Source organism: Saccoglossus kowalevskii, chromosome 14 (genome assembly GCF_978046115.1).
Source record: "Saccoglossus kowalevskii chromosome 14, keSacKowa6.1, whole genome shotgun sequence".
Taxonomy (NCBI): domain Eukaryota; kingdom Metazoa; phylum Hemichordata; class Enteropneusta; family Harrimaniidae; genus Saccoglossus; species Saccoglossus kowalevskii.
In genome coordinates, this window is record NC_140654.1 from 23,441,495 (window position 1) to 23,454,281 (window position 12,787).

The following is a 12,787-nucleotide window of genomic DNA, read 5'->3' on the forward strand; positions in this document are numbered from 1 at the left end:
TGTAATTTGTCGTATACAAGTATTATAGTAGACTATTGCAGTGGGCCAGTATAGCGATAGGAGTAAGAAAGTGGGTATGATTCTTGTCTTGGCACAAATTACACACATTGTATCGCTTCCAACGTTAATTAAATTAAAATAAACGTCAGTTTACAATAACGTACCCTGACATAGTCGACGTGAGTTGTGACGCTCGCTGACGAATTATCTTTTAAATCTGTCGATGGGGGCGCAATATAACTCACTCCGGCTTTGCCCATAGGGATTGGTGGTTGGTTGTTATCTAATAACTGCACACCCCGTCGTTTTTCAGACAGCATACATGGACTCTTTCATACAAGTGTGCGAACACCCTCTTCACAGACTAGATTTCTTTAACGAGTTGGTTATTTGTTTGATATATTATGGCAAATTTCCCCCACTAGATACAAGTTTATTCTTGATTCTTTTTTCTTGTTAATGAGAAGTGTTAATTTTTCAATGGCGAATGATTTTGGCCACACCCTTAACGGGGGCGACCTCAGGTATTACGGGGATAATAAACTATATTATCAGTTTTTCAGATATTCAGTGTCAGTTCATTATCCACACATTTCTGAAATGCAATTTGTACATGTGTCTTGTATTCGTTCATAACAATTGGGTGATTTCAGCTTAGCTATGTCTCGTTACAAAATATGATACCAAACAATTAAAGGGCGGTGGTCGTCGTGCCGCGTCCTGTTCGATTTGGACGATACGCGACGTATACAACGCTTGTAAAATACATTGTTTATTTACATGAAATTTGAACACGCGCTGCGCGACGACCACCGCCCTTTAATATTATTGTGGTGATATTGCAACGTATACAATTTAAATTGGACCTGCGTTGCAGTACTATGTTTTCGTGTTTTTAATAAAATAATTCTTAGTTACTGATCCAAGTTGATTGCGAAAAAAAAACCTATTCCTGTTGCATGACTGTTTTTTGGGTCTGAAAATGACAATATCAAAAAACGGTATTTGGGAGGGGCGAAAGGGAAATCCTTTGTAAAACTTATATCATTTCCTGATGGCGTTCGTACATTAAATAACGTTTGATATGTTCGTTTATGGGACTTATTTGTTGTTTTTAATTTAGAAGTAATATTTATCTTCAAACTCGACAAGTTACTTGTCTCATTCTGCGCTTGTTCGTACGCGTGAAACTGTTTTACAATTATTTTTATATCACATTAATTTTAGCCCGGCCCCTCTTATGTATATCAAAGATTTACATGATAATAGTATGTAACTCAGATATGTATAATGCGCGAAATATATGGGGGGGGCAAGGGTTATTTTCGTTCAACGTAATTGCAATATTTTTTTGTTCGTACTGCGTAAATTGAAAAAAAAATCCGCACTTCTGTAATCACAGGCTAGCCGTACAACGTAATCAATCAAATATTTTTTTCGTACACTGTAAAAATGTGTCATTTTTCTCGGTACGTACAAGAATTTACATCCAAATAAAAAAGTCGTAAAGAATAATCCAGGGAAATTACATTTTCGAAACTGTAAAACGACTAGATGACACAATTCACTGCAAAACTCAATTTTCACTGTAAACTGTAAAAACGTCTTTTTTTTCTTTGTAAATGGTAAAAAGCCCTTTTTATTTCCCGTAAAACTGCACCAGCTACCCCCCCATAAATGGGTCTCATATAAACAAAGATGGTGACTTTGTTGCGCAGATCAAGGAGTACTTACTGGGACGTTTAGCAAGCTTTAATTATATTAGGTATTTTAGGTGTCACCAGCGGTTATAAGTGCAAGTCGCATCCCAGGTCGCATCTCATACTTGTGATTTCCATTAGAAGAGCGCATTGGATTGTGGGAAAATCAATGTTCATCAATACAAATGTCGCACATGCGCAGCGCGACGACTGCCGCCCTTTAATATCCCAATCACACCTCTTATAATATACCGAATTTATTACACAACTGAACCATATGTGGGAACCGTATAATAGATATAACAATCAGTTATACATCCTAGAGTATACATAGGATTGGACGTTTATGTGGTGCGTATTTTGACAGTTTAACATTATTGTTTTTACAAGGCCCTTATAAGCCCGCATACATTGCACTATGGACTTCCAACCTACCCATCCCCAATTTCTTTACGGAACTGTGTACTAGTAATCAAAAAAAATATTCCACTCGTGTCTTATGTAATTAAAAACTGTGTTCCTATGGCGAGACTCTTTAGGTAGCGCTATGCAGTTTTTTTTTTCTTTTCAGAAACACTCTGGGTACTTTCTGCGTACTAGTAACCTTGTACTAGTACATGTATATGGTAATCACGCACTGCATCGTGGGTAAAACGTGAACGAGCTATAATGGCGGACGAAGTTGTTTGTCGTCTGCATGTAAACTGATCATCCACGTTCGTCCGAGATACGAGTACATTGTTCAGAGGTAAAATACTTGGATGTCAAATGTTGCCATATATGTTAATGGAACTACAGTTAAACAATTGAATAATAACGGATTGACTGCATATTGTATGCCTTGAGCAACTTTTGAATCTGAAGTCCGTTTCTAAAAATGCCTCAAACTGAAACAGTGATAAAACGACAGCTTAATATTCTGTGGCATCTATGAAGTAGTCTTAACGAATGTGTATCCTTGGTGGTAGATAGTGCGTGTACATGATAATGATAATTCATTGAATTTACTTGAATTTGCAGTGACCGCGTATTATGGTTTTCACATCCATGTCCATGCACTTAGACATGGCCACAGTCGACATGGCCACAGTCACTTGGGACGAATGTCAAATAAATTGATCAAAACTGTTTATAAGTCTTTTAGGGACAAAGAGCGATGAACAAATCATGAAAAAAATGAATAATAATTAGTACTGATCGATATATTTGAGTTTGCAGCCCGCAAGTGACTATGGACGTGGCCGGCGTGCTTTGGCAGACGTACACCAATGTTGTTAGTCGAGTTTTCACCTCTAGCAATAATATAACAATTATAAATTCCCCACACTCCAAATGTTAGTAATTTTTATGAATTTGGGCTTGTTAACGACCTACCAGTAGATAATTTAATCCACAACAATATAAAGAACATGTTAACATACTGATGTCATGCAGTTCTCAGTTTAATTAAGGAGATTTTTGTACACTAGATTACATTTTATTTTCCAGATTCACAATGACAACAGAATTAAACAAAGCAAGTATTCTGGACAGTGACAAACCTAACTTGTGTTCAATAATGCCAGAAAGTAGCTCTCCTAGTAATAAAAATAATGACAAAAATATGAACCCTTCGGAACACTTGAATGATGATGAGAATATTGACAAAATGGAAAGAGATGTTACTTGTGAGCTCATGAATGATAACACAGATGGCAATAAACCAGATTGTGACAGTATTTCTAAATCCAGTGATGAAGGCAGTATCAACATGGCTCTTGTCTTGGAAGATTCTTTTTCTGATAATGATGATAAGTCAGAGATATCTGATACAGTTGCTGATGAGAAACAAGGTGAAGCAGACAGGGAAAATTGTTCATCAGAAGTAAATAAGACTCCAGAGAATCCTACCATCCATGATAAATGTGACAGTATCGCCAGGCAAATTGATAACATGAGATTTCGTGATAATTTGTTTGAGATCATTGAAGAGCTGAGAATAAGAAGGGTATGTGCATGAATGTAGTGATTTGCAGGGCTTGAATGTCCGAGTTTACCAAAACTTATAAAATGGCCTTAGCACATAGGAATTACAGAGTATATCAAAGTACACCAAGGCAGACTTTTTGGGCCTTCGATGTCTCTGAATTTCACGCCTTAAGTTTGCAGTTAACATATGGTTACACATATCCAAACTATGGATATGTTTGGATCAGGATATAATACTCAACTGGAGTCATGATATCATGATGACGCTACAAAGATTACTTAATACATGGAAAGAATGAGGCCCAGTGATGTAAAAAAACAGCCAGAAGCCAATCAAAACAACCTTTTTAGCATTAAAAAATCAAGTTTCCATTTTTTCCTCCTACCGTAAAATCTGTATTAAAAGTCGCATTTCTAATAGAAGTCGCACCCATTCTTTTTGAACAACTGAGAACCCCAAATCCACCATTTCTCATATGTTTAGATGCTCTAATAGAAGCCACATCCCTTCTGTTATAATATTGTTTCATTTTAATATAAACCGCGGCTTCTAATACAGATTTTGCAGTACTTGAAAATAAAGCTACATCACTTGGCCATCTTTTTAAAAATTCCATTTCCAATTTTTGTACCACTAGACAGAACACTGATTATTTGCGGAACAAATGTTTGATTTTATGCCAAATTTTAGTTCATTAAGATTGCTATTGTGATTCAAATATAGATGAGGGTTAAGTGATGCACAGAATTAATATTCCATCATGTGGTCGTGCTTTGTTTTGCAGAGTATGGATGCTGAGAGTGAAGATAAAATAAAACAGCTTGTGACAGAAAAGCATGAACTTGAAAGAAAGTTGGTGAGTTATAATTGTACTGAAAATAACATGACTGAAGATGTTATTTTATTTATTTGTTGCTATATATATATATGTACATACCAGTAAATACAATTATTACAAAAACCTAATAAAAATGTATAGTCAAATGCTTGCCATTGTTACCAAGAAAGTTAGTGTACAGGTAAAACCTAGTTAGAGTAAATTACCATGCTAGATTTGACTGACTGATGTGGAATTTTGTATAGATGATATTTATCCACTTTTAAGGCCCTGTGATTAGTCAGTATTTTACAAACTAGACAAGATCAGTTGAGCCACTACTTGAGTTCATGTCACTTTTCCTACAGGAATCAGAAAACCTCAGAAATAAAAATATTATCGACAATCATGATCAAGAGATATCCGATGTTAAAAAACAGTATCAAGATAAAATTCACCAGTTAGAAGAAAAAACGGTAAGAATTTGACAACAAAGTTCTGCTCAAATACTTCTGGAACCAGAGCATTATCCTTCACAAATTTACATGCATTATGTCCAGCACAGCACTGTTCATTATTGTAAATTATTATCAATATTTCAAAATTAATAAAGTTTGACTGGTAATTGATATCTTAAGATATAATATACAAATATGAATATATAGTATACAAATTATGAAATACATTGTATTTTATAAGGGCTAAAATTATCATATTTGCTTTGTATTGAAGTGCATCTCCATTTGTCAAAAGTGCATGCTAATAGAGCATATATTTTTTTTTACATCAGACAAAGCACACTCTGACTGTAGAAAGGTCCAATAAGCAGATGACAGCTTTGAAAAATGACATCAGAACTTTAGAAGTAAGTTTAAAGAATGAATCATAATCTCATACCATATGGTCTCTCCACATAAGGAAGCTTGTCTGTGACATTAAAACAGATGTGTTTTCTTTTTGTCAATATATATATAGAAAATGTATCAACATTTTTAATAATGGATGCATGACGACAGATGAATACAATATCAGAGATGCCTGATGACCTGACATGTGGCACAATGCTTCGTGTGTACAATGCATGTTTTTTTCCACTGTGATTTGAAAAATAATAAAACATTATTTGGAATAAATGGAAATAAACAAACATTTACCTATCTCTAAGGTTTTTATTTCACAGTAAAAAGAACATTAAAAAAAATTCGACAATATAACAACGTTGCTTGAATGTGGATGTTAGCACAGGGCTGTATAGAATAGATACAAGACCCCCCCCCCCACTCTGTGGTTCAATTTGTAACCCATAATGCTTTGCGAAATCCAATATGGCGAATTTATGCCCCATAAAGAGACCAAAGGACTCAAGAGGGGGAGAAAGAGAGTGTAAATGTTTTGTATTTGTGTTTTTCATTTGCATTTGATTCAGGGAAGGGATAAACCAGTGATCTAAAATCCTTTTTATCTCCATTTTTGTTATACAGCTTTCAAGGTATTCACTTGAAAAAAAGATTCAAGAACAAGAACAAGTAATTAAAGTGCAAAGTACAGCCAAAGATGCCCATGTAACTCAAGTAGCAAGCTTTGAACAGAGGGTGAAAGATATATCAAACCAAGTCAATGAAGTTACTCAACAAATTCAAAATCTTAAAGAAAATGGTAATTCATCAGTGCATTACATTTGAATTCATTACACTTGAATGTTCCTGTTATGTATGTAATTATTATGTTTATTAAGTCAATTAATGTTTAAGATTTTCAGGTTTCAAGTTCTCTTGTTGCCACATTACTAAATGCACACCAGCGTCCACAACTGAGGGGGGGGGGGGGTTGATTTCTTAGACCAGCGCTGTCTTGAATTGGCCAATGGGCATCCTAGAATTTCTGAGGCTATAAGCAATAACCTGGATTTTGCATCGTATATGAAATCCAAGTACTGTCAACAGGGGTCTCGTTAAGAGCCGACTGCCGGCCATATGGCCTGCTATAAGCCCAAATTAGCCATCTACTTTTTGGTCTCCCTCCTGACATGCATGCATTTGTGAAACCCCTGTGTCAATCCAGAATATTCAATTATAATCATAAACAATTTGTGGTGGCCTTGGTAAAAATTAGTTAAATTAAAAATTAATAGTGTTATGGACACATTTGACCATAATTTGACTGTCATTGTCTGTCACTTGTTGGCCAATCAAATCCGCAAAATAGTTGAGTGCAAACATTTGTTCTCTCTATCGAAAATGACTTATATTTGGAAATGCATGCATAACATTTGATTGATTGCATTTACAGGTCATGTCGTGTCAGTGGACATATTTTTGAGATATAGGAGGGTGTGGTTTGCTCATATTTTTTGAGTGCAATAACTTTTTGTTTGGAAAATTTGATAACAGCTAGTGATTAGTTGTGTGACAGCCCAACAGTTCATCAGGCCATCATAGCAATTGCACATCGGGGCTCAACAACTGAAAAACAAAAAAATTAGTGCAGGTTTCTGCAGTATTATAAATGACCATACATCTTGCTGTTATGGACACACTTGAATGTCTTTTTCTTATTTAGAAAATGTTTGTTATATTTATGTCACATTTGAACAAGTCTCTTTGCTTACTTTGGATGCAACAACAAAGTATTATGTGACTGATATAGAATCATTTTACTTAACACAAACAATCATGCATGCAATAGTTTTAGCTGTCACTTTGTGCTGTTATATCTTCCTACAATATAAGTTGAAATATATGTAAAATAATCACAAGAATACTGCAAAGTATGTACGCAGGCATCACAAGACTTATCGACTTGCACTACACATTAGTTGTCACGATCAGTGTACAGCCTTTGTGCATTGTGATATCTTTTCAGTAATTAACATATTTAATTTTGCATACTTTCTGTTTGCAGTGCAGACATCTTGTGAACTAAACAAACAATTATCTTACACTAACCACCACCAACAATGTCAGTTGGAGACTTGTAAAAATGACTTGGAAAGAAAAGTCAAAGAATTGAAAAAATTAAGAATTGAACTTGATAAAAAACCAAATGACTTGCATAGGAAATATCATGAGAAGAAACAGGAAGTTGATACACTTCAACAACAATTACAGAAGGTTAGTTTTTTGATTTTCATTAAATTGAAGTGAATTGCATGTAGCAAGGGTATTTAGTAGTGGATGAACGCTCTTGGGGGAAATTAGTGTATATTGGGCGGGAGATAATAACCAAGCTTAAGCATAGCAAATATTAATAATAATAACTTTATTGCATCCTTAAAAATACAATGTTTCTATTAGTTAATAGCAATAAAAATTAGTTGGGATAACTACAACTATAAAAGGAAAGAAAGTTGTTAATGGAATAAAGCAAGTGTTACATATCAAAGGGCATTTTCATTTCTTGATTGAAATGTGTTATGAATATAGCTGCCAATCTTTTTTGTTATTTCATCATCTTTTGAAGTCATCAAGAAATTAAATTTCTGAAAATCATCCCGTGTTTCTTGTGGAAATATAATGTCTTGTACGATTTGTTGGTGTATTAATTTATATTGAGAGCATATCAAAGTGCAATTCATCTTCTATTTCATTCTGATATGCAGGATAGGATATGCAGGTTTCCCTGTTTCAATCAGTTTATCATACACCCACAATCACCATGAACAGTTTTAACTGTTGTGCGATCTTGATTCAGTTAGATAGTTAAGTCAGTTTATTCCCGGGGTTTATTCAGTTTCAGAGCAGGATCATAGGTCTTCTAGTGCATGCAGATATAAGCCAATCAGATGGCTAGATTCAGACTATATTATAATTATGTATATTGTACTATCACTGTCTATAGCATGAGGTTGGAAACTGGTGAAAAAGTATCAAATGTGCCAGCCTCCAGAATTTGTTAACATAATGTATTTTTCATATATGTGCAAGGTTATAATGTTTTGCTATGTTTTTACCAGGAAAAAGAGACAGTGGTTCATCTGCAGTCTCAGCTTACATCCATTCAAGATGAAAACATGGTAAGTATAGTATTTAAAATGGAGGGTATTGTTGAAACGTCTTTGAAAATCCAACTATATTGTGGTATTACATCACCAGGTACTTCATATCTAGAAACCACCTGGACACCAATAAAACATTTTCTGTGTGTTATTTCAATGTACATGCAGTTAGTCACCTACCATTTTAAACAGGTACTGAACAATTAGATGGGTACCCCCCCCCCCAATACAATAAATAACCACCAATAAATAAACACAGCCATCACATAATAGCCACTCCATGTTCATGTTGTCAACATGCTGACAATGTGCTGAACTATTCCTGCCTATTATTTCCGATCACTTGAAAAAAAAACACCTTTAATCCTGCTGACACAATACTGTAAAACACTTTATTTTAGCTGGAATTAATTTTTGCTGAAAAGACTTTTTGGGTGTTTTGTATGGAATTTATTTTCACTGATTTTTGATGAGTTGAATGTAAAATATAGGAAAAAAGGGTATATTCACTGGATTTTGAATCATTCCTTCAGCGAAAAATTAATTCTAGGTGAAAATAAAGTATTTCACAGTACCGGTAGTAACATTTTCAAAATTACACTTTAATTGGCTTCACGTCGAAAACGCTATACGCAAGCTGGAGTCAGAATTCAAAATTCAGATGAAGTATGAGCAGAGACATTGTATTGAGTAGCTTGTGTGGGAAGGCACTTTGGTTAATTTACCAACTGTGTTTAGAAGTACAAATGTATATCATTTACACAAAGGCGCCAAAAGTTGCAGATGTGCAATAATTATCCAGGGTTCTCCCCAGGGCAATGTAGAGTTAAATTTTGGACAAACAATAGAACCAATTTAGCATAACAACTAAGTCTGCAATTGAGGATGTCCATCTTTCATTTTGTCGGTTCATTCTTGGTCTCTCAAAATTCACACCAAAAATGGCTGTTTATGGTGAGCTAGGAAGGTACCCTATTGACTGTTTTATCAAGAAACAACAACTTAAATATTTCAATCGGGTAACAAACTCTGATAACACATTACTAAGAGAAGCCTACTTAGTAAACAAGAATGTAAAAAGTAAATGGTTTACAAGTGTAGAAACCCTCATGCAAGATTTAGATGTTGTCACCATTGTAAACTCAAGTGAAAAAATAATTAAGAAAAATTTAGACTTTATTCATAAAAAAATAAACAAATCATTTGAGAACCAATGGATCTTAGACATGCATAATGATAATAGAAAACTAACCTTGGCTAAAAACAAACTAAGAACATACAGACTTTTCAAACAAGATTTAAAAATTGAAAATTACCTAATTAATATGCAGAACCATGGTCTTAGAAGGTTAATTGCAAAATTCAGGACAAGCAACCATGACCTTAAAATTGAGAAAGGCAGACATAATAATGTGCGGCTGGATAAAAGAACATGTGATATGTGCAGCCAAAATATAGTTGAGGATGAGCAACATTTTGTAATGAAATGTCCAGCTTACAGTCACCATAGGGACAAATTATTCCTGACTGCACAAAATAAAATTCCGAATTTTGATAAAGAAAATAGTCAGAATAAATTCATTTTGATTATGGCAAACCATACTCTAGCACCAGCCTTAGCTGTCTTCTTAAAAAACAGCTATGGAACAAAACAGCAACAACTATCAGTGTATTAGGCCACATTCTGTGTTCATTCTATATTCTGTATTCACCATTGGCTGCAAATTGTATTTTTTTTGTTTTTGACTTGTTTTTTTTTTTTTTTTTTTAGAAAAGTTTTTATTTTTTGTTTTATTTTTTAGATTGTAGTTTTTTGTAGTTTTTTCTTTCTGTAAGACCCTTTTTATCCTTTCCTAAGGATTTTATGCGTCTAATAAAAAATATATAACAATGAATACAATATAAGTCATATTACATTGTTATGCAAACTGATCGATACTGTATGCAATTTTTCTTGGGAGAACACTGCTATCACTGACCATGTCAGGCTTGGTTGTATTACAATGTCACTGCCTTATAACTCTGTGTTCCTTTTGAATTTCACTATTGCTTATACTTTGTAGAAATCACTGTCTTCATTAGAAGAAGCACATAACCTGATCAGTAGACATGCAGATAGCAGTCGGAAGAACAGTGACTTGGTGTCAAAAATGCAGAAAGAATTGACAGAGCTACAGAACAGCAGTGAGAAAATAAAATCACAGCATGATGAAATTAATAAACAGCTAACTACTCAAAGGGATTCACATCAGAAATTATATACAGAATGGAAACAAGAGGTAATGACACTATGTTCTTTCAAAGTCACAATATTTCGCTTAGTTAATAATGTCAGCAGTGATTACCACTAGAGTTTTGGAATCAATCTTTTGTAATCAAATCTTTATTGCTTCCATTCTAAAAATGCTATAAATGTTTAGTTTTGAAGAGAATTAGCGTTAATCAGCTCCATAGAACAAAATGGTTTGCTGGTTGTGGATCAAATAAGATGTTTTAATTTATTTTTTTTAATTTAAAATAATTGTTTTTGTGCCAGGTGACAGTGTCAGACATTGAATGTCACTGTTGTGTCTTCTGACGTTTTTTTTTGTATGTGCTAGTGCTAGTTATGTCCATGCTTGGGACTACATGACAGGTCTATGCGACCATCTCCCTATCAAATGGCAATTTTAATGTGCTATCCTAGCGTCAACCAGGCTCGGCCCAACACAAGCACCTGCGGACATTAACCAAGCTTCCTCCAAAGTTGCATTTGTTAGTTAATGAAATGTTTTCATTGGCAATTCATCTTATCAGGCTGATCAAGGCAAACAATATCATTTAGGCATCTGCTGTCAAATGGGTGGTTGAGCATTTGTCAAGTATTAGTAAAGTGCTTCTTCATCAATGTTGTATAATAACACACTGACACCTGATTGTTTTTCATTTATGTTCATTAGAAGAAGTCACTTGAAGATAGGTTGAAAACATTACTAGAGGATTATGAAGCTTTGAGTAAATCTCACTCTGATCTTGAAGAATTAAACACAACTTGGGCAAAAAAGAATACTGATCTGACCATGGTACAACACTCCCTAAAGGTAATTGCCATAATATAAGCAAAAAATAAAATGTTTTGCTTTTTGTCATTGTTATTCCTCACACACATTTTATTTAGTGATTTAACAATTAAAGTGAAGTGTGCCATTCGTGGTAGAATGAGCAAATATTTTTCTGTTTCAAAGAATAGTTTATTGATCCAAGGTAACAAAAGGGGAAAATACATTTAATTTAATTTTTTTTCCAAAACCCAGTTATGGGTAAACAATCTATCGAACATTTACCAAGTAACACACAAATCACACCAGCAAAAGATCAACCATTATTTCAGCGAAGTTCACAGGGACATAATCATAAAAAGTGCACAATCATATTCTTCAGTATCCCAACTTTCTTAAAACATGCTTAGTAACTGGCGAAGAATGCCTTAATCAAAGTTTAATACACTATTTCTCATTTCACTCCTCTTGCTACCTAAATGCATGTATTTTGTTGTTACTGTATTAAACAATAATATTACAAACAGAAATTAAAACAACTGTTTTCCCATTGCACAATAGTAGAAAAGTGTTCCAAATGGTGCAGTAACTTGTGATTAAAAGATGAATATTCAATCATTCTTCAGCCATCATCCTGTTTTAATTTACAGATCTCAGTACTTTTACTACAAATATAATTCTCCATATTATATTAGGCAAGCACACTATATAGTGTTCTGAATCATCTCAGTCTACAAGGCTTTTTAGCTTTGAACACATAGTGTTGGCAGGTGATATAGTGGTTACCAGTGCCCGACTCTCCATACAAAGTCGTATGTTCAAGAATATTGCATTCAACCTTCATAATAATCCCATCTAAAATTGGTTTAAAGTTTTACAGATTTCAATAAAAAATCCTAATAAATCGACACCAGTTTTTTAAAATATACATGTATATATTTGTCTTTGTTTGCAAAGGAAAAACTGGAAGTAAAAGAAAATGAACACCATAAATTGAGGCTTGAAAATGAAAACAAAGTTTTGGAAGTACAAGAACAGCTTGATGCAAGTATGAGACAGGTAGTCAGTTTACAACAACAACTTCATAATCAAAAATCTGAGAAAAACAACACAGGCCAAAACAAGAATCTAAACAGCCACGAAGAGCATGTTAGTTCATTAACTTCAGAAAATAAAGGTATTAATTACTCTCATTCTCAATATATGCAAGTTTATAATGAAAATATTGAAAAATGTTTAAATATTTATTTCTTACTATATATTTACAAA

General features: G+C 33.9%; 1 protein-coding gene and 1 long non-coding RNA gene across 2 annotated transcripts; both read left to right on the plus strand.

The window, feature by feature from the left end:
* Positions 1 to 3,303: 3,303 nt before the first annotated feature.
* LOC102803625 (uncharacterized) lies at positions 3,304 to 5,936 on the plus strand. The gene is made up of 5 exons (XM_078013495.2): positions 3,304 to 3,687; positions 4,454 to 4,525; positions 4,855 to 4,962; positions 5,277 to 5,351; positions 5,913 to 5,936. Exons 1-5 carry the CDS (start codon positions 3,304 to 3,306, stop codon positions 5,934 to 5,936), a joined length of 663 nt encoding a protein of 220 aa, XP_077869621.2.
* A 124-nt stretch (positions 5,937 to 6,060) lies between these two features.
* LOC144361516 (uncharacterized) lies at positions 6,061 to 7,587 on the plus strand. The gene is made up of 2 exons (XR_013422398.1): positions 6,061 to 6,142; positions 7,388 to 7,587. It is a non-coding gene; the product is annotated as an uncharacterized LOC144361516 (long non-coding RNA).
* The last annotated feature ends 5,200 nt before the right edge of the window (positions 7,588 to 12,787 follow it).